The sequence below is a fragment of the Chelonia mydas genome, chromosome 9 (genome assembly GCF_015237465.2).
Source record: "Chelonia mydas isolate rCheMyd1 chromosome 9, rCheMyd1.pri.v2, whole genome shotgun sequence".
NCBI lineage: Eukaryota > Metazoa > Chordata > Testudines > Cheloniidae > Chelonia > Chelonia mydas.
The window spans coordinates 63,377,587-63,399,887 of record NC_057855.1 but is presented as its reverse complement, the minus strand read 5'-3'; the positions used below and the strand labels follow the sequence as shown (position 1 = coordinate 63,399,887).

The 22,301-nt window shown below is 48.9% G+C and overlaps 1 protein-coding gene across 1 annotated transcript in view; it reads right to left on the bottom strand.

The window, feature by feature from the left end:
• Positions 1-22,301, bottom strand: part of FRMPD3 (FERM and PDZ domain containing 3) — a 146,088-nt gene that overhangs the window by 42,807 nt on the left and 80,980 nt on the right. The window contains exons 3-5 of the mRNA XM_037909522.2: positions 5,284-5,438; positions 3,797-3,899; positions 2,543-2,588 (exon numbers count right to left, since the gene is read on the bottom strand). Of these exons, the coding sequence (XP_037765450.1) occupies positions 2,543-2,588; positions 3,797-3,899; positions 5,284-5,431 (297 nt within the window). The 5' untranslated portion in view covers positions 5,432-5,438. The remainder of the gene's footprint in view (positions 1-2,542; positions 2,589-3,796; positions 3,900-5,283; positions 5,439-22,301) is intronic.

The following is a 22,301-nucleotide window of genomic DNA, read 5'->3' as shown; positions in this document are numbered from 1 at the left end:
CGAGGATACACTATAACTATACACATTTATTTAAGCAATTATCTAGCTTAATATTTTCAGATTCTTATTATACATTTTTAGCCTGATAGAGTAAATAAGCAATATACCATATTCTATTTTTTCTCATGATTCAAGCTATATTAGAATGGTAACTAGAATTTAATTAAACACACAACAGTATATAAAATTTATTTTTATTAAACAAACCAAGCCCTTAATATGCTGCTGTTGTGCCATATTTATAAAGCTTGATCTCAAAAGTTAGATGTTCCCCCCTGATTCTTTCTTTATATAGAAAAACAGCCTTCAACTCAACATTTTCAATAGAGGCTCATGGATTCAGCATATTCATTTTTATTTAAATATTTTAAGAGATTATAATATATTTAGGCTTTTAATATAATTTGTGTTAAATTCAGATTTCATTTTAAACAGGTTTATTTTTAAAAAGAAAAAGTGATAATGTAAATGGCAAAATAAAAAAAATCTGATTTAAATTAAAAAATCCATTTTTAAATTAAAAAAAAAAATCATCAATTTTTATCCACCCTGGACCTATGCTGCCCTGGGTCCTTAGAGAGAGGACTTGTGTCTCTGGAGCTCTGAGCCTGGCATATGTCACCAGCACTTCTCTCAAGGCGTGCTGCAGGATGCGAGCCGTTCTTGTAGGTGTCTGAGGTTTCGGACTGAAGGCGGCTGGTCCGGGGCTAACGCACTGTCTCGCCCAGCTGCTTTCCAGAGGAAGGAGAAAAGCTGCGTCAGAGGCCAGCGTTCGCTCCATTCTTTAGGAAGCAGCGTTGGGCAGCAGCACTGTCCTTTCAAGAGAGCAAGAAAGCAGGAGAGAATGGAGGGGGCTCTCACAAGTCTCTCTCTCTCCGAGACCGAAAGGTTCGGGAAAGCAGAAATGACATCCTGCCTTCATTGCTGGTGGAATGACAGTTCAGTCTGTACCACTGCCATGGGCTCTTCGCACTCCACTGCGACTTCACCACTCGGTGCCAGCACCTGCCACTGCTGGGCAGAGTCTCCAGCAGCATGGCATGCAAATGAGGCGAGAGGAATTGGGGAGCTCAGTGGCTGTTTCTCCAGGGGATTCCCACCAAGTGTCATCACGCCAAGTCCACCAAGGGGTCCTGGGCCTGACCACAAACATGCCAGACGTGCATTTATGGCTGAACCCCAGGAAGGGGCCCAGCACCGCTGCACCACTTTTCCCACAGGCTTCCACTGAAGGTGACTCTTCTCCTCCCACCCCAGTCAGGCTTCCTGTGCTATCCCCTTACAGTGACTCCTGTTGGTGGAGGCTGGTCCTGCAGTAGCTATGTGCTCCCCAATGCTCAACGCTCCTGAACGCCATTCAAGGCAGCTGTATCCTGGCCGTAGGATGGGTCCATCCTTTCTAACTGCAATGAGTTTTGGCTTCAGATACAGTGCTGGAATATGTAAGTGCCTCCTGTGCTCTTGCAAGCTACTCAGGGCAGATAGAGACCAGCCACTTGAAGAATGCTTTAAAAAGAAGGGCCCTTTCCCCTGCTCTCCTCAGGGACCACTAGGGCACAGGGAAGGTCCAGACAAGACACAGGAAAATACAGCACTGTCACCCTGCAAAGGAACCACCAGGTTGGGATTTGCTGTTAGAGCCCACCAGAGGTTAAGAGTAAAATATCTTCCCTCTGGTATCACCGGTGGCTCCATAAAACACACCAGGTAGCCTGGGGACTGCCATCGTCCCAGGAACTTTTTTATTTTTATTATTCCTTCCCATGGAGAGAGCGTTTCACAGCCTTACTAGCCAAAGGAGATGGGAGAGGGAGAGACAGCCAAGAGATCCTTACCCTCAGATGGACTGTTGGAGCCTGGAGAATATTCCTGGATTATTTTCTCCAACTGTAATAAATTCCAGTGAGTATGGAAGACGTAATAGTGCTGAAAGCCGGGAATGGTGAGGGTGAGCAGGGTTGGATAAGCTTCCCCAGAGGGTTGTGCAATGCCCCTCAATCCTGACCTGCATTACCCACCCCCACTGTGCCAGTCCTGGGCTCCTACAGCCCAGCCAATGCCCCTCAATCCTGACCTGCAGAGCCCACCCTCGCTGTGCCAGTTCTGGGCTCCCCACGCTCAGCCAATTCATTCTGGCTGGCAGTACCCCTTGGTATCCTCTCCTGGGTCTCTATCGTGCACATCCTGCTGCTCTGACCAGACTGGATGATGAACTTCTTGGATTTAGACAAACGTTTGTTGAGAACAAGGCTGAGCGTGTTCATCTGGGGCCATCACAGAACACGGAATAAAGTCTCCAAACGAGAAACGCTAATGCTCTTACCCTGTGTGCTCACTGTATCCCCACAAACAGCGCTTCTCTCTCAGAAGCCTCGGCGTGACCTAGACAGAGCAGCTGTGTGTTGTCTAGGTCACCTCCTAGTTCAACGGGCATCTGGATAGGCCTGGATTTCAGACCTCCCTGGCCCTGAAGCATTCTGTGTCTTCCCTGTCAGAGCTGGAGGCCCCTATGTTGTAAGAGCATGGGGCTCCCGGATCTCACCTGGTGAGTCTGCAGCACAGTCAGGATGATGAAGTCCTTGGAACTCCTACAAGAGAAAGGACAGGAGGGAAGGTTAATGGACAGGTTTGCTCTCAGCCCCAGGACATAGGATGCATACGGAAACGATGAGATGAAAACACCACTTGGAAGAGCCTGGCTGAGAGTTCAGACAGCAAACTCTCTCCCCAGCCAGCAGCTCAGATTGTCTCGGTCTCCTAGAGCAGCTTTATGCGTCACGTAATAAGTGTGCTGGCAGTGCCTCATACAGCTGCTGCAAACGTCTCTGCCAGCTGGGGATGTTTGGATCTCTGTAGTTTCTTACTCTGCTATAGAGATATTATTGAATAGACTGTGTTAACTAGAGAATCACAGCTATTCCAGAGCCCAGCATGACTTGCTCTAATCAATCACACACAGCCCAGGTGGATAATTGTCTGAGGCGTGGCTCCGGGGTTTGGGCAGGGCTCAAATGAGTGAGAATTACTGGGGATCCCCCAAACCAGAGAGGGAGTGCTGAAATAAAGAGCCTCCTCTTAGCACCTGTGTCCTTTCCCAGCTGTGACACCAGAGCCGAGAGGACAGGCAAGCTGGTGGGGAAATGGGATAGGGTGAAGGGGCCAAGTTCCCCTCCCTCACCCCAGCCTGAATCACATCTCTCCTTCAGCTCTCTGCCTTTCATATTCCAGTCTTGGTCTTCTCCACAGAGCATGCAGGGACCCATTCCAGGTCTCAGGCCACTCCTGAGAGGGGTCCCTGGGTGAGCTTCATGCACAGCGGGGACTGAGTCTCACTTGTGTTCTGATCTATATAAAACTCCTGTGGCTCCGTAGCCCTCAGAGCTGGACGGGTGCCAGAAAGGGTTATGACTCAGGTGGACGAGCGTGTGGTGTGGATGAAGGTTAATCAAAGAAACTTCCTGTCAGTGCCAGCCTTTAGCGGGGTGAGCTTCCCCACAGCATTGCCCTGCCCATGCTAACTCAGACTCTGGCAGGGTGAGCTTCCTCACAGCAGTGCAGAGCCAGGGCTGACTCCAGCAGGGCCAATTTGATCACTGCAGTACCTGAACGTGGCTCCCGAGGCCGCAGCCATGCATATTCCATTGCAGCGGTGCCCAAATACTGCCAGTTATCAGGTCTCTTGGCTAGCGGTTCTGGGATCACCCCCTCCAGCCCTTTGAGAGACATAAGTGCTAATATCCCTTTCTGCCCGCCCTTTCCCCGGCACCCAGTATGAGGTAGGGGAGAAGTCTGTTACCTGACCAGGTCAATGAATCTCTCTCTGGAGGCTTCACTCACATCCTCATCATTTATGGCCACAATCTGGTCTCCTGCCAAGAGTTTATCCTCAGAGGGGCCTCCTGCCATGGAGAGGAGAGTAGGTGTTAGAGCCCCTGCCTGCAGCACGCAGCATTCCCTGTTTCAGCCTGTGGGAGGGGTGTGGGGGTGGGAAGTGAGCAGGTGAATGGGGCTCTGTGCTGCCCGGAATGAAAGGAGCAGGCCTCAGGCCCCGCCATTCTCAGAGCCCAGTGAAGGGGCTCTGTTCCCAGCTCAGCTGGCCCACACACAGCTCCCACTGGGATGAATGGCAGTGGCTCACCTAATAACCCTTCTATGCGGCCTGCTCCTGCTGTTCAATGAGAAACCAGTGCCACATAGAGGGGCCAGTTCCAGCTTCTCAAAGAACTGGGTTGGGAAGGCCAGAGGCCCGGTCACAGGCTGGGCTGAAACCCAGCCAGAGGAACTGGCTACTTGTCTACTGGTGCCCCAGAAAGACGGGATCTGTCTTCCCCAGTTACTTCTTCCTCCCTTCCTCCACCAACCCACTCGGTGTAGCCCATCCAGTGTTCCTGCTTGCAGCTCTACTGTAGCCACTTTCCTTCACCAGCCTACCCCAGAACCCTTCGCAATGGCAGCAACCCTGCTGCACACCATGGCAGTCTGCCCAGACGCTTCTGTAGGGCATGGCAGGGGACTTTGCAACTCCTGACTCAGCAGCAGCAGCAGAGACTCTTTTGGAAGGGGCCCTGGAGGAGAAAATGCCCCTGGGTCTGGACAAGGGGCAGGTAATCATGGTGCTGCTGGTGCCCATTTACAAGTGGCATGTTGTGTGCCCCCCATGTCCCCGGCTGCTCTCTGCCTTCCTCTTGTGCTCCCCTCCTAGGTTCTGCTCTTTCCCCTCAGTGGATGCTCTCCGTTACTCCTCCTCACTCAGCTCAAAGCCTCTCGATCGCCCTGTTAGCCAGCATGGGCTGTGGCTGGCTTGCACAGGTCCTGGCTACCGTGGACCCTGTGGCTGCTGACAGGCAGCATGAGGCCCCCTTCCTCCCACTGCCCCCTCTCCACCATGGGCAAGGCACAGTGGGGCGCAGGACATGGAGTGGACGTGGCTGCTGTACTTCCAAGATCTCTCAGACACAATCCTGTCCGTCGCAGACTGTGTCTCTGAAGGCCCCTGCCTTCAACAGTCAATTCCCCCCAGCCTCTACCCCATTGTCAGCAACAGGCAAGAAGACAACAACACTCACACCCATCCCACCCAGCACTCCAGTGTCTGCCTCAGGGTGCGAGCTCCCAGCTCCCAGCCTGCAGCGCCCATACCCCAGGCAGCATGGCAGTATCATGCCAGCCAAGCAGCTCCCACTCCTTTGCCCGTTCCTTGCTTCCCACTTGTCTGAGCTGCTCCACTCTGGACAGTCCCTTTCCCTCAGGTGGCTGTGAGCCAAGCACATAGCCTGTGCCTACCTGCTGTTACCGAGCGCACCACCACTGGCCTCTCGCTGCCGGCCACGAAACCAAAGCCGTAGAGGGGGTCACGCTGGATTTTCACCTGTCGGAGAGCGTCTGAAGGCAGCTGACCACATTCCATATCATCACAGCTCTCCTCCTGCATCACATGACTGGAGAGGGAAACAGGGCATGTAACAGAGCTGTATCCCAAACACAAACACAGGGCAGGGGGCTGGGAGCCAAAAGGCCACAGGGCACCAAGTCGTTATACTGACCTCCCTCAACCAGGCTTATTCTCCACCAGCCTCATTCCACTAGGCAGAGGAGCCATGCTGCTTGCAGGAGTGCAGCTCTGACGTAGTTCAACCCCACGGGGGCCGAGCCTTCCCTCCTGAGGGAGTGTGCTTCACGTCTTAGGTGCCCCCAGCCAGGAAACAAGGGGGATCAAGGTTGGGATTTGAACCTGGGAAGGCCTGCTGGAAGTGCAGTGCCTCCTTTCTTCTTGGTGTCCCGCTCAGCTTTGCTGAGTTTATGCATCCAAACGTTTTGTTTTCCGCCCCCCAAACTGCAATCGCCGCCAACCCTCCCTGGGATCTGAACAGCCAGCTCTGTTCTGCCTGCCTCCTACATCACCATCAGAAATTAGGATTCTGCTGCTGGAATTTAGCTGACAATTTGGTTGATGATACCTGAGGCATCCAGCCCCAACTTTCAGAGCTGTACAGGCTCTGCAGCGCTCCTGGGAGCCAGTGCTTGTCCTTGTCTGCACAGTCAGCAACAAGGACTCAGAGATGCACAAGGAATGGATCTGTGATGTAAGTGGGTGCCAGGGTTCCCTCCCCACTCTGAACTCTGGCGTACAGATGTGGGGACCCGCATGAAAGACCCCCTAAGTTTATTTCTACCAGCTTAGGTTAAAAACTTCCTCAAGGCACAAATCCTTCCCTTGTCCTTGGATGGTACTGCTGCCACCACCAAGTGCTTTGGATAAAGGTTCAGGAAAAGGATCGCTTGGAGTTCCCACTTCCCCAAAATATCCCCCCAAGTCCCTTCACCCCCTTTCCTGGGGAGGCTTGAGAATAATATACCAACCAATTGCCTTTAATAAAAGTACAGACCAGACCCTTTATGTTGAGGACACTAAAATCAATCAGGTTCTTAAAAGAAGAACTTTATGATAAAGAAAAAAGTAAAAGAAGCACCTCTGTAAAATCAAGATGGAAGGTATTTTACAGGGTAAGAAAAAGATTTAAAAACACAGAGGATTCCCCTCTAGGCTCAACTTCAAAGTTACAAAAACATGAATAAACCTCCCTCTCAGCATAGGGAAAATTCACAAGCTAAAACAAAAGATAACCTAACACATTTCCTTGCTATTACTTACAATTTTTGTAAGTTTAGATGTATCATTTCAGTAGGAGCTGGGTTACCTGCTTAGTCTCTCTCTTTGTCCTGAGAGAGAACAAAACAAAGAGCACAAACAAAACCTTCCCCGCCGCAACCCAGATTTGAAAGTATCTTCTTTCCCCGTTGGTCCTTCTGGTCAGGTGCCAACTAGGTTAATTGAACTGATTAACCCCTTACAGGTAAGTGATTCTGTACCTCTGGCCAGGAGGGATTTGATGTTACTGCATACAAAAAGGTTGTTACCCTTCCCTTTATATTTATGACAGGGGGTCTGATAGTCACATCACCCTCCTTCCACCTTAACCCCACTGGAGTCAGACCTTTGCACACCATGTGACCTGGGGCACTGATTTCTGCATCATCTGTCCCATTCTGTGTCATGACCTAATCCCCTATGGTTTGCACCTTCTGCCATACTTTCAATGCCCTGCCCCCTGAAGCGAATGCCACAATACAAAACAAATACGTGATGACACCTATATTCTTCCCAGACCACTAATGCAAAGGATAACAATCTCATTGGTGTCTTGATTGCTAGAGTGTCTTGCTATGAAAAGGTGACTTCAGTGCACAATTGTACTGGAGACAGAGGATGGTCCAAGGCCAGAAGGGACCACTGTGACCATCTAGTCTGACCTCCTGTATAACACAGGCCAGAGAACAACCCCACAATAATTCCCAGAGCAGATCTAGAAAAACATCCAGTCTTGATTTAATAATTGTCAGTGATGGAGAATCCACCACAACCCTTGGTAAATAGTTTCCAAGTGTCTGAAGGTGAGTGTTGCTTCTGTGCTGTTGATTGAGTGTTACCGTCCAGACTATTTAATCTGCTAGATTCTTCCTGGCCTTTCGGCTACAAGTCAATTGTTCTCTCTCAGAAGTTTAGCATGTGTTCCGTTCTCTATCGACTCCAATCCATCTGCATTTCCAATGGCCTCCAGCACTGTGATATTTCAACACCAGATACAAAATTAAGGGTGACAGCACAGCATGGCTGAAACCAGAACTGAGCTCTTCGTTTGACACTGCCTCCTCAGATGGGATTCATCACAGTAGTTCTCTTCCATGCGCAATGCTGCTGAGCTACACTGCGTCTCCGTGATTAAGTTAGGATCCCCTGAATGAGACAATGACTCAACTCCGGCTCATTCTGATCTTCAGTAGTAGCATGTTGACCAGCTGGCTGCCCTTTGCTGAGAAAGCTCTGACCCCCAGCCCTTTGGCCAGAAGCCTCTGTCCTGATGGGAGCTAGTAGGTCTTTTAGATCCCCAACACCTACAGCCCATATCTGTGGATACCTCGGTATATAGCAAACCCAAGTGTACACCAATTAGCTGCTATATGTTATGTCTATGATACTATGTTAATAGCAATCATGCTGCATAGGTGCTGCAATTGCAATTTGTTGCTATTGTCCACATCAGTGATTTTCAACCTTTTCCACTGATTGATTTCAAACCATTCCAGGGCTCACTGCCCCTTCAGTCCCACCTCTTATGCTCAAATAAATGTGTTAGTCTCTAAGGTGCCACAAGGACTCCTGTTCTTTTTGCGGTTACACTAACACGGCTGCTGCTCTGAAACCTGGTAGGACACAGTGACACACATGATAAAAATAAGAACATATAAAGAAAACTGTTGAGCAGAGGATGGGTCATGGCCTTCCCTGCAAATGGAGCCGTCGTGCATATGTGCGGGTGAGCTCTCTGTGACATGCTCAGCACTCTCCTAGGCAGAGCATCCGGGAGGAGGGAGAGAGAAGGGAGGGTGTTCTGCAACTTTGCTATCAGTTCTCCTGCCTTCCCGGTGGAGTTCTGAAGCCTTAGAAAGAGGGAAAGAAAGAAAAAATGAAAAAAGGCCGGGGCTTGGGAGCGGGGAGAGCGCCATTCCTCACCCTAGAGCACTGATTGGACTAAATAGGCCAAATTCACTGGAGCTGTAACTACTCTGAAGTCGTTAGGCTTGAATACGGCTCCCATATAAAATAGTCTCCATACCTAACAGCTGCTTGAAGAAGCACACCCCGATTTTATTGGGAAAAGCCCAGAAGCCAGCATACCCATTGTTCGTGTGCAGCTATTCCAAAGAGGGCGGGCTATATAGGAGCTGAATATATGGCTAGAGCTGCAGGGTCGTTGGCATGAGCCAGCTGTCACTCCACAAACCGGGTCTGCCATACTTTCATGCTCCTAGCAGCTGAGCTGGTTTGCAGCAATATGGAACATGCCAGGCAGGGGGAAAGGGGTGGGCATGGCTGGGCTGGGCATGGTATTATTGCTTCAAATCATTAGCTTTTCATCCCTCAGGTGAACGATAATGATACAGCAGGTCAGGCCTGAGGGGCGTTGACAGAGCTGTGGAGTTCAAGGACTGGAATAACAGTGGGTTGCAGGTCCGACCTGAGGGGCACTGACAGAGCTGTGGGAGGGCTCAGGTGTGGGACAGAGTAGCAGAAGGGGCTGCAGGTCAGATTTGCAGTACAGTGACAGAGCTGTGGAGGGAACTCTTGCACAGCCGCTTGCTCTATGGTAGCTCTGTGCCTGCCTCTACAGTAGCTTGTTATCAGCTTTGCTACTCTCATGAGCATTTAAAGCAGAATCAAGCAATTTTAAAAGCAAGACAATTCGAAAGCAAAACATGGGAAGGTGAAATGCTCACTGAAAGCATCACAGCAGCTCCCGCTCAGCCTGACTCAACAGAAACTCCTGCTGTCGGGCGGTGTGTGTGTGTGTGGCCGGGGCAGGGGGAGGACTGTATTTACCAGCCTAGCCAGCATGTCTGAAAGCTTCTGTAGCCTGAGCCCTCCTCCCCCCCCCCCCCCCCCCGGACAACTCTACACTCCACCATATGAATCCCACTCTAGCTCTCTGCCATCTGAGACTGACAGACACAGTGCTCAGCTGGGCGGCAATATACAACCCCCAAGATACCAAAGCCCTTAAGGAGCATGGCTGAGTTTAGCCTGTTAGGTCCCCATTTTGCAGATAACAAAACCGTGGCACAGAGAGACCGAGCGCCTAGCTCACACAGCAAGTCAATGGCAGAGCCAGCAACAGGACCCAGGAGTCCTTGCTGCCAGTACTGTGCTTTGAGCACAGGACCATCCCCTTGTGCATTATCCCCGTGCGCTGCTCCTCGCAGGCTGCTGTTTGACGTAACTGCAGGGAAAGGCACGGGGGCACCTTTACTTTCTCTAAGCTGGTGGAATATAATGAGAAAACTCCTCTTTCTGTTTTGCTTTGGCAGTCGAGCTGGGATTTGCACAGCTGTGGTGCTGATAAAATACACCTCAGTCCCTGCCACAAACATGAGAAATGAACGTTGGGATCCCCCCGCTCTGCTAGAACCACATGTCTCCTTTATCAGCAGATGTGAGCTGCAGTAAAATCCATTAAGATGCTAATCCCCGGTGCTATAAATCCAAGACTGCTAATCGCCTGGATGGGGCGCCCAGTCCAGCGCCAGCCTCAGCCCTGGAGGTTCACAGGGGACAGGGACTGGCTGGCATCACCTGAGTGGAAGGACTGGCTCAGCAGCTTCTCAGCATTTTACCACCACTGGGGGGCGACAGCCAGTCCAATAGCTGGCCCCCTATGACAGTCTGGATCCCTCTCCTGGGTGTTCCCCTAGCTTCCTCCATGATCCAATACCCGCTGGCCTCTGGGCCTGCTGGAATTCAGCACCCCTGCACCAGGCCACTGGGCAGGGAAAGCTTGTCCTGTAACACAACTATCCGTAAGCAGGGAATGATTCCAGGTTGCAGCATGGCCTAGATAAGGATTGTTCCTGTACCTCCTTGCCATTCCAGAAAGAGCGTGTTCTCATGGCTCTCCGACCAGGAGGGAGGCCACCTGGGGACTCTGCCTGGCTTTGCACGGACATCCTGCGGGATCTCAGATCGCTCACTGAGCTTCCGGTTCCCCAGCTGTACAATGGGAATAAATGTGACCTCCCGCACCGGCATGCTGCGAGGGTTAATCTCTCCATGTCCGTAATGCACTTGAAGAGCCCTGAACGAAGGGCCTTAGAGACGGGCAGACCCCTATTAATCATCATTCTTATTATGAGCCATCTTCAGAGCCTCCTTCCTGCTGAGAATGGTGCCGCAGTTCCCCGAGAGCCCTGGGCTCACCCCTTTCATTCAGAGCTCCCACCGCAGACCAAATACCACTATCCCTGGTCCAGAGGTGAGCTCTGGACTGGGGCCTCGGGCTGTATGGTGCCCAGATGGGCTGGTCTTAGACTAGAGCTGGTCTTAGACTGCCTTCAATTCTCAGGCAGCAAACCATCAGCTCAACAAGTTAGCAGTACTCAGATTAAAGAACCCAATTTTGTTTAAAAAAAGGCCTAATTTCAGCTGTAATGCAGTCAGTCAGCCACCATGAAATGGAAGAAGGGAATAAAATGCATGCAACGCTGGATATTAACAATCATACGCCTTTCCCAGCGTCTTAAGCTGCCTCTCCTCTGATAAGACTTTGATGCAGCAGAAGAACAACAAGTGTAATTAATAATAAAGGACCAGCATGACTGAATCCAGTAGTTCTGCAGAAGCAGTAACATCTCACCAGCAAGGAAACAGGGTCTGCCCGAACCTCCATGCCAAACTGACCCCTTGCTAACAATCCTTCAACAATAATGTAGGAGAAGACAGTAGGGACAGGCACTGCCAGACTGGATAGGACCAATAGGCCACCTAGTCCAGTATCCTGCCTCCAAGAGGGGAGAGCCCAGACCTACCCCAGGAAGAATGTTTTACTGACCCCCAACAGAGGCTGGCTTATGCCCTGAAACAAGAGGGTTTATATCCCTTCTAAAATTCAAGTTTATTTGTTTAAATACTTCCTATATTAACTCTAGATAGTTTTGTTCTCTCTCTAAACGCCCAGTTGTTTTTCTGAGAGCTGCTAGGCTACTGGGCAAAATGATATATTGTAGCAGTGAGTTCCACAGGCTAATTATGTGGAAACAGTAGTTCCCTTTTCAGTTATTGGTCACCTTTCAGTTGCATTGCCTGTCCCCTTTGTTCTAGGAGATGGGGGAAGAGAAGTCCTCAATCTCCCTCCTCTTTACCATTCATCAGTTGATATACTTTTATTATGTCCCCTCTTATCTGAGTCCTCTGTAAGGTAAACAGGCACAGTATGACAGTATTCCATTGCTTTGGGATGAGAGACAGCAGTAGTGCAAAACCATCCTGGCTAATCGGTTTTAACCTCAGCACAGCATCACAAAGGGCAGCAGGAACATCCTACTCCAGGACACAGGCCTGAATGAAACAAGGAGAAACCAGCAGTTTCCCCACCTCTATCCCATAGGAACACAGAGGATTTGCTCTACTAAATCAGTTCATTGTTCCACCAAACCCAGGCAGAGGGCAGAGTGAGTGGTTAATGACTGGCTGGCTGCATCTGCACTTCTCTGGGGTCCCCCTTCAGCATCTGCCAAATTTAAGCTTACATTTAAAACCGAAAATATCTTCTGCCCCTTATGGTTGTTCAGGAAAGCGGAGCGTAACTCACTGCACTGCTGTCAGAGTCTGCAGGCAAGCAACCTGTAACAGCAGCTTGAAATGTCCCTATTCAGTGCAATGTGGTGTTTATTCTGAAGCCTACTGATGACATTTTAGACAACAGCATTATTAACTATTTTAGTGATTATCAATTAGCAGAAATATCCAACTGCTCTGCTATTGCAGGGAGAGTTGTGCACAGAACCAGCGCCCAGCATGACCCTTGCCCTCAGTATCCTGCCCCCAGTTGGGGCTAATATCTGATATTCAGAGGAATAATCTCTTCTAATCTGGTTCTTCTTCGGTATCAATAACCGTGGTGTCTGAACACCTCAGGGAACTCTATGAAATGCTACCATAATGTACGTAGCTAATGGAGCTATGGCATTTGAAGAAAATTCCTTCCTGACCCCTGCAAGTGTTGGATCATATTAAAGAAGTTCTGTATTAAAATCACAAATGAGTTTGATTCCCCATAGTTTAAATTCCTGGGTATTACTAATTAAGAGGTCTCTTGGTTTTTGGTACTGTTTCTCTCCCTCTATGTGTGAAGCTTGCAAGCTGCTAATTGCGTTAGTACATTCTAAGACAGAGTCTGTTCTCAAAGCAATTCACACAGAGAGAGACTCAAAGCAATACTCTGTAACAACAGAAACAGCACCCAGAAACTCCCCGCCCTTTTGTTGTATTAACAATTGTGATTAAAATAGAGATAGAGGATGTATGTGGATGGATGCTTGGTGTGGATAATAACTGAATGATCAGGGAGGTGCCAGCCTAAGAATCCAGTGTCCAACGGCGTCAAGTGGAAATAACCAGAGGACCCCTGGAGGGCAGACTGGAATCCACCCAACAGCCTCAAGTATGGGAGAACCAAAGAACAAGATAACACCTAGCAGCACGGAGCCGTCAGGAACGTGCCATCTGCTGATTGATTCAGCAATAGCATGATGAAGCAATTCCCATAGACTGGCATAGGAAGAAATTCCTAAAAAAATTGACCCTAGAAAGTGAGAACTTTGGGGTCTGATTCTGCAAACCAACTTCCAGGAGCATCAGATGAGCATCTGACAAGGCCCTGCTCCCTCCTCATGTCCAGGCCACCTGGCCAGTGGCTTGGCATGAGCAAGTCAAAGGCTGGTAACTATGATAACAACCTTGCAGAACCTCTGTGTGTGTGTGTGTGTATGAATGAATGTGTGAATAAATATGAGATTGAATGGAATGTTATAACTATAACTAACTGCTTACTATGGTTCTTTCTGTATTCACAATAAATGTGGTATTTTGCCTTTTCCTCTTTAATAAGATCCTGCTGGTTTTTATTTTATTAGTATAACACAAGTAATCAGCTGATGTTCTGAAGCATGAGGTTTGGTAATCCTCTTTATTGGTGATTAAAGCAGATCCAAGGAGGAAGGGGAGCTCAGCAGTACTGGTGGCTGCCATACTGGGTTTCATCATCACACAGTGGTGTATGAATGAGGACAAACGAAGAACTGTGTCTGGAAGGACACACATCCCTGAGCCACCACATAGTCAGCCAAGCAAAACTATACTCCTGCCCAGCTGCACACACTGATATCACTGGTCTTCCCCAGCCCCATTCGTACTGACTCGACAAGACTGGGAGTCTGGTTCTCCATTGCCCTGCACCTTGTGCAGTCTTTTGCAGCAGTGCAAACTGCGTGTGAATGATCACCATTTAGAGCATTTTACCAGAGCTGGGTAGGAAACATTTTTCACATCCTGTGAAAATTGTCAGGATTTCCGAAATTTTTCCTGACCCAAATTGGGATGAAGAGTTAAAAACTTCGAAAATGTTCATGAACCAAAAATCCCCACCTGCCCAAAATGTGGTCCAGGTCAGTCACAACGTTTTTTGAAACTTTTTGGTTAGATATTGAATTTTTTCCCCTCACATTTTTAATGCTATCATTAGCTTAAATTTTGAAACAAAAAGGCAGTTCAAATCGGAAAACTGAAATTTTTCATTTAAAAAAAAGTTGCAATAAGATGTTTCAACAATTTAGAAACTTCAGAAATGTTTCAAGGTGAGAAATGCGTCAAAGCCAACCCTTTCCCACAAAAGTGTTTCGGTTAGGATGAATTGGCATTTTTCAACAACAACAACAACAAAAGTTTGGTCAAAATATTCCCAACCAGCTCTGCACTAATGGAAATGTCTGTCCAAGGAGTTGGGCAGCAGTGAATCTGGCACTGGTGTAAAAACAGCTGTTAAGGAATGAAAGCCCCAGCATGGGTTACCCCTGTAAAATCCAGAAATATCCAGTGTGACTTCCTCCCATCTTTGACGATGTTAAAACATTTCAGAGGACAGATTTTATGCCAAATAAAAAAGCAGAGCCACCACACAGCTCATTGTGACTTGCCATTGACAGGTTATGTTTCATTAAAAAAAAATAAATAAGCATGCTACAAACTCAAGAAAACCACTGGACCCCAAATTTACACACACACTTCCCATCAGAACACAGAAAAGCATGCCAAATATCAGCACTGTGGATATAAATTCAAAGCAGGCTAATGCATCCCTGATATAATAATAACTAGCTCTTATATAGCCTGTTTCATCAATGGATCTCAAAGTGCTTTACTTTTTTTTTTTTTTTTTTTTTTATTACAGATAAGGAAACTGAGGCACAGAGAGGCAACATGACCTTGTGCAAGGTCACCCAGCAGGCCAGAGCTAGGAACAGAACTCAGGTCTTCTAGATCCCAGTCCAGCACTCCATCCATGCTTCCTCCCCAATCCATGCTTCCATATGGAACCCAGAAATATATGTGAGAGTCCTTGTCCCCCATCCAAACCCAGGTCTCCCAAAACCTCTCCTCCTACTCAGTCATGGCCACAGCTTCTAAATGAAACCCACCAGATTTTCTACGCAGCAATAAAGTACCATCACCACCTTTCCAGGTCTCTCAAGTCTGCTGTGCTTCCTTTTTGTTTCATTTCAGGCTGGATCAGACCCAAGGTCCATCTAGTTCAGTATCATGTCTCCACTAGTGGCCAGCACCAGCTCTTTTAGAGGAAGATGCACGAAACCCCTTGGTGGACAACTGTGGAACAACCTTCCAACAGAAGTTTCTTCCTGACCCCAGGAGCTAGTGATTGGGTCATTCCCTGACCATGAACATTTATAGCCCTTATACCTTTTGATCCTCTATGTAACTCTGGGTTCTCCCCGCAAGCCAGGAAGAGGAGAGGAAGCTATGCTCCCTTCACTTTGACTCCTGCTTGTTCCCGTAGCTTGCACAGCTCCCATGTTTAGCATTCATGGAACAAGCCAGCCCTTTTAAAAATCCAGACAAAGGACAGCTGGCGGGATTTCTCCATCACGTCGTCTGCCAAGTGGGTAGCTTACCTCAGGTCCCAGCAAACAAACAGCAGTTTTTCAGGGAAAGGCAGCTTCTGCCTCCTCTGACTGAGCTGAATTCTCCTCTGTGCTGCCCACTTAGGTAAGAAGAGAAATAGTCTTTCTCCTTGTGGAGGAGCCCTCAGTCTGTACTAGCTACTTTCAGGTGGCACCTGCACTCCCTACCCCAGCCAGTAATGAGCTAAGTTCATCTTCTGCACGTATAGAACTCAGAGGGAACCTAGGACATCTCCTCAGATAGAGGGAAACCTCCTGATGGGACAAGATTTAATGCCCAGACAATACATCGCTTAGCAAATGCAACTGGGTCCCCTGCCTGTGTCACTGGGGAGAAGATGCATATCATGGGTCTGCCCCTGCTATGCCTTCCTCATGTGAGTAACCCTTACACAAGCATTTACATCATGTTCAATGGGGCTACTCACCTGAGTAAGATTCTCTCATGTGAATGAACCTTGCAAGGCCAGACTTCCTGTGCAAGCACACCAGCTTGTGGAGCTGCTGCACTTTCCTCCCCAGAGTCAGAATGGCCTGTGTCAGTTTGGTGCCAGAAATGGGCTCGGATGTCACACGCATGGGGTCCCGCAACCTTTCCCTCCACTTATTGGATCATGATGGGACACTCAGCCCACTGCATCCACCTGGTATTTCCTCCTTGCTGACCTGATCTCAAATTGGGAAAATGCTGTAGGAGCTGCCACGCTATATCACACGATTGTCCATCTGGCCCAGCGTCCTGCCTTTGGGAGCTGTGCTATGTGCTCACGAGCAACCATGTGCTGTTTTTAGCTCTTCCTCTCAGGGGGGCAACAGCCATCTGGAGAGGGGCCTACGTCCTGCACCACCCAGGTGTCCCCAGATTCTGTCTGGCCTAGTAATTCCTGTGCCAAGCAATCTTGCCGGAAGTTTCTATTCTGCAAGTCATGGAAGCAACCTAACAGCCTGTTTAGGAGCTAATAAAGCACAGAGCCCTGCAGCAAGGAAGGGTCTGCCTCAGACTATACAGAAGGGTCCTATACCCAGGATTTCCCCGGGGAAGGCTCAGCTTTGCCTGCTGTCCTGTTTCCCATAGTATCTGCAGGGGCAATGCAATGTTGGGATGTTTCATTGTGACATGGTGCTGCTGCCCTGCCATGGTGACTGTTGCACAGATGTGTTACAGGACACAATTACATTCCCTGACACCTTGACTCCCAATGAAATCTGCCTCTGCACAGCGCTCTGAGCAGGTGAGTGCTTCATGCTCCGGGCATGCTAAGGATTTCTTTATTTTCCCGCTGGTGCGATGTGCTTACCACCAGCCTCTTGGAAGCTGTAACCAAACAAACCCCCAAACACCTCTCCAACCCTGTCAGAAAAGCACTGGGGTAAGCAGACAGGCCCTGTAACGTGCCCTGAAGATCAACAGGCTCAGGGCTTCGCTTGTCCACAGGCGGAATGAGTTCCAGAGGCAAGGGCCCTTCCCCAAACACTCTGACAGGAAATCCAGGGCCTGTCAGCAAAAGTGTCCCAGTTGATCGCAGCAGCAGGGCAAGGGCAGAGAGAGGCAAAGACCAGGTCCCAGCTTGACACTGCCATAAACCCAGCAGAATCTGTCTTGGCAGATACCCTGGTGTAAGGAGCCCCCTGGGCTGGGAAGAACCGGGCCCAGGGCTCCACACTGCCTACCCTATAGCACATGGCATAGAGGCATGCTGAGTGAGGGGGTGTGACTGGGCACTGCTGTGCTCTGGTGATTCAGGGATGTGGGATGGGTCTTAGTAGACTGCTTTGGCCCAACGTAAACAAGGGCAGGTCCGAGGCTTCTTTAATATACACCAGGGGCCAGGAAGGCCACCCTGCAAAGCCAAGAATGTGGGAGGCACAAAGGTGGCTTCAAGCCATCTTCCCCCATCCAGTTCTTGTGCTCAGCACAGCTCCGGATGATGGGAGAATGTGACCCATGGGACACAGAGCCCAAAACACACTGACCCCTACAAGGTGGGTGGCTGCTGACCCTTTCCAAGAACAACCCAACCCTAACCACTCCTAGTGTCAGGGTTATAATTACTGTCCTGCAGGGTATGGCTTGGAAGGTGCCAACCCTACTTACACCTGACCCTTCAGAGGAAGGAGAGACCTATAGGTACCTGGACACTCATATCACTGCACACAGCATGAAAAAAATCCTTCCTGTCCCTTGCTGGTGACCACTTTGTGCCCTGTAGCATGACAGCTGATCACCCCCTTGGCTTACCTCACTGAGCTGTGAGGCACTGATGGTTGTTACACTGTCCAGCCCCCTTCACATCCATCTGCAGCACTTACCGGTGGCCAAGCTGTTGCCGCATGTGACGAAGGATCCCCTTGTGGTTATTAAAGGAGCCACAGAGGCTTGTGACCTTTCCCGTCTAGCTGGGAGCTCTTCATTCACCGACCTCTCCTTATTTAGCACCACAGATGGGGGAGCCGTCTCTGATGCAGTAAGCAGCAGGGAAGATGGGGCCTGAATAACCGTTTGCCACAATCATATTTTGAAGACGTCTGCCTTCCCCACCTAGCTCTTCTTCCCAGGCATTATTCACCTGCCTCCAGCACTAGATCCTCTCAAGAGGACAGTGTCACGCAGGAAAAGCAAGCTCCAGAGAGATTTATCACCTTGAATTTTAAAAATATCCTTCAAGTCTCAGAGCATAACTCAGGCCTGTGCATCCCACGTGTCAGAAGCCAGATGCTGCCCCTTCAGTTCTGTGGAGTGCACGATGGCTGGTGAAGGAACTTTGGGAGACAGGTCTGCGTTATGGGAAAGGGACAGTTACTAAAGCAGCGTTTCTCAAACTGGGGGTCCCGACCCAAAAGGGGGTTGCAAGGCTATTGTAGGGGGGATTGTGAGATAGGCAGAGAGCGGCAGTTGCTGGCTGACTGCCCAACTCTGAAGGCAGCGCCGCCACCAGCAGCAGCACAGAAGTAAGGGTGGCATAATACAATATTGCTGTAAACCCCCGCCCAACTCTCCCATCCCCTCAGCAGCGTCCTCTCCTTGGGAACTTGAAATACGGTAAGCCTACTTTACGCTTTTTGAAAGGCTTCAACGCCTTTGACTGGGATGCAGGGATGACTACGTGCTTAATTTAGTGCTATAAGTATGTACAATAATTTGCTATGACTGGGGGGGGGGGAGGGCAGTGTCATCACAGCCTGAAATATTTTCAAAGGGGGGCACAGCAAAAAGAGTTTGAAACTCCCTGTGCTAAAGGGAGACAGATACAGTTCCCCCTACTGCTCCACCATGGGACATTAACCCCGACATGGAAGCACTCCTCCCGTGGGAGGGGAGAATGAGCTGCCATGACCATTCAGTACTGGACTCTTCTAAACCTCTCTCCCAATGGATCCTAACTCTGTCGTGAAGACCACACCCTCTCTTGGGTAATGTAGCTTCCATATTAGTATCTGAGCGCCTAGGATGATGAGTGTGGTGTAAATTCCAGATAAGATCAGACAGACATTACTTTAGTCTGGTCTTCCCCACACATTGCTTTACTTCACCCATGGGTAGGGCCCGACCAAATTCATGGTCCATTTTGGTCAATTTCATGGTCATAGGATTTTAAACAGAATAAATTTCATGATTTCAGTTATTTAAATCTAAAATATCATGGTGTTGTAATTGTAGGGATCCAGACCCAAAAAGGAGTTGTCCAGTGGTTGCAAGGCTACTGTAGGGGAGGTTGTGGTACTGCTACCCTTACTTCTGCGCCTTCAGAGCTGGGCAGCTGGAGAGCGGCGGCTGCTGGCCGGGAGCCCAGCTCTGAAGGCAGAGCCGTCGCCAGCAGCAGCACTGAAGTAAGGATGGCCTGGTGTGCTATTGCCACCCTTACTTCTGCATGGCTGCCTGCAGAGCTGGGCCCTCAGTCAGCAGCCGCCACTCTCCGGCCACCCAGCTCTGAAGGCAGCAGCGCAGACATAAGGATGGGACGGGACGGTATTGCCACCCTTCTGTGGTGCTGCTGGAGGGGCGCTGCCTTCAGAGCCAGGCGCCCGGCCAACAGCCGCTGCTCTCCTGCCACCCAGCTCTGAAGGCAGCGCAGAAGTCAGGTTGGCAATACTGCAACCTGCCTCCACACCAAAGAACCTTGCGACCCCACCCCGCAACTCCCTTTTGGGTCAGGACCCCCAATTTGAGAAACACTGGTCTCCCCTGTGAAATCTGTATAGTATAGAGTAAAAGCACACAGGAGATTTCACGGGAAGAGACCAGATTTCACGGTCCATGATGCGTTTTTCATGGCTGTGAATTTGGTAGGGCCCAACCCATGGGAATACCTCTCCTTCTCCTAAGCACAAGATGCACAGCAAAAATCTACAAATCAAAAATCTAAAAATCTTCTAAATCTATAGTAAAGGATTGAAATTCAGAGCTATTCCCCCCCGCCCCCCATAGTGCACACAGTGGTACAGTTACACCACTTACAATGATGAGGTACATTCTGCAGTTTCCTTACTGCGATGAGCCTACAGTCCTGGTAAGGTTCATTTTATCTAGTTATTTTTCGTGCTGAGCCATTGTCTTTACTGGAAGAATAGCTGCAGGAACAGCAAACTATTACATAATATTTGAGAAAACAAAATTTTTAACTCTCAGGTCAATGTGGGCAAGTTGCACCAGTTTAACTTAAAATGGTTTTTAAGCCATCCAGTTACAACTGGTACAAACCCATGTGGAAACTCTTATTTCAGTCAAAGAAGGGCAACATTGATAAATACAAAGCAACGCACATTGGAAAACATAATCCCAACTATACATATAAAATGATGGGGTCTAAATTAGCTGTTACCACTCAAGAAAGAGATCTTGGGAGTCATTGTGGATAGTTCTCTGAAAACATCCACTCAATGTGCAGCGGCAGTCAGAAATCATTAAGGAATCATTAAGAAAGAAATAGATAATAAGACAGAAAATATCGTATTGCCTTTATATAAATCCATGGTACACCCACATCTTGAATACTGCATGGAGATGTGGTCGCCCCATGTCAAAAAAGATATATTGGACTTGGAAAAGGTTCTGAAAAGGGCAACAAAAATGATTAAGGGTATGGAACAGCTTCCGTATGAGTAAAGATTAATAAGACTGGGACTTTTCATCTTGGAGAAGAGACGACTAAGGAGGGATATAATAGAAGTCTATAAAATCATGACTGGTGTGCAGAAAGTAAATAAGGAAGTGTTATTTTCTCCTTCTCATAACACAAGAACTAGGGGTCACCAAATGAAATTAATGGGCAACAGGTTTAAAACAAACAAAAGGAAGTATTTCTTCACATCGCACAGTCAACCTGTGGAACTCTTTGCCAGAGGATGTTGTGAAGGCCAAAAAACTGTAACAGGGTTCAGAAAAGAACTAGATAAATTCATGGAAGATAGGTCCATCAATGGCTATTAGACAGGATGGGCAGGGATGGCGTCCCTAGCCTCTTTGCCGGAAGCTGAGAATGGGTGACAGGAAATGGATCACTTGATGATTACCTGTTCTGTTCATTCCCTGTGGGGCACCTGGCATTGTCCACTGTTGGAAGACAGGATACTGGGCTAGACAGACCATTGGTCTGACCCTGTATGGTCGTTCTTATGTTCTTATTTTGGTTTGGTGTAAACTGTTCCCAGTCAACTGAAGCTAAACTGGAAAAACCCCTCTTCAATCAGCGTCCACACAGGGGTTTGAACAGGTTTAAGTAAATTGGTTTACACCGTAGGTGCCACTTTCCCACGTAGCCAAGCCTTCCACTGTGAGTATTTGAACCAAAAACCTGGCTCTAAGAGTAACAGTCAGCCAACTGGGGAGCAGAAGCATCCCATGTAGCCAATCCAAACTAACCAGCACTTCGCACAGTTTGAATATGTGCACTGAACAGCTTGGGAAGAATAATTCCCTGAAAATATTCCACAAATTTCCATTAACATTAGTCAGTTACAAGCTGTTCAGGGACATTTTGCAAACAGAAAAGAGGCAAAGTTCACTTTAGAGCAGCCTTTCTTCCAAGTTACACACCCAGTTCTGGTTCTTTTTTTGTTGCAATAAAGAACAAACACAGAGTGTGCACTGGGCACTCATTGATTATTCATTTCTTTCACCCCATCATCACGTTGTCAATTGTCACCAGATTCAGACTCTGCCTTTGCCTCTTCCTACAGCTTCTAGACTCTCCCCTGCCAGGCTATTTCCCTCCAGGCTTTCCCTGCTCAGTTGCTTTGTCATGTGGGATAGGAGAACCATGTGCCTGTTCTGCATTGACCCTTCTTGGGTTGTTTGCTGTCTGGGCAGCAAGGCCCTGATCTAGCCAAGCACTCATGCATGTGAATGCTCCCATTGGCTTCAGTGGGAGCGGGCATGGGTTTAAAGCTAAGCACATGCTTAAGTGTGTTGCTGGATCAAGGCCACTCCACTTGACCAGGAGAACTGGTGAGGTCTGCCAGTGGAATCTGTCCTGCTCTCCGGGGATTACCCGGAACTGGAGGGCTAAGAGAAGTGGCTCCATGAACATTATTCCGGAGAAGCCACCATTAAGGGTTATATTATCGTTATGAACTGGCGAGTTTGTATCAGTGCAACACTGCCCTCTGTGGGATGGAACCAGAACTGCTCAGCTGTGCATGTCTCAGGCCCTTTACCACCAGCAGCTAAGGGAGATTCCTCCGACTCTAGTCCACGTGGAAAGGGCTGCTGCTCTCGG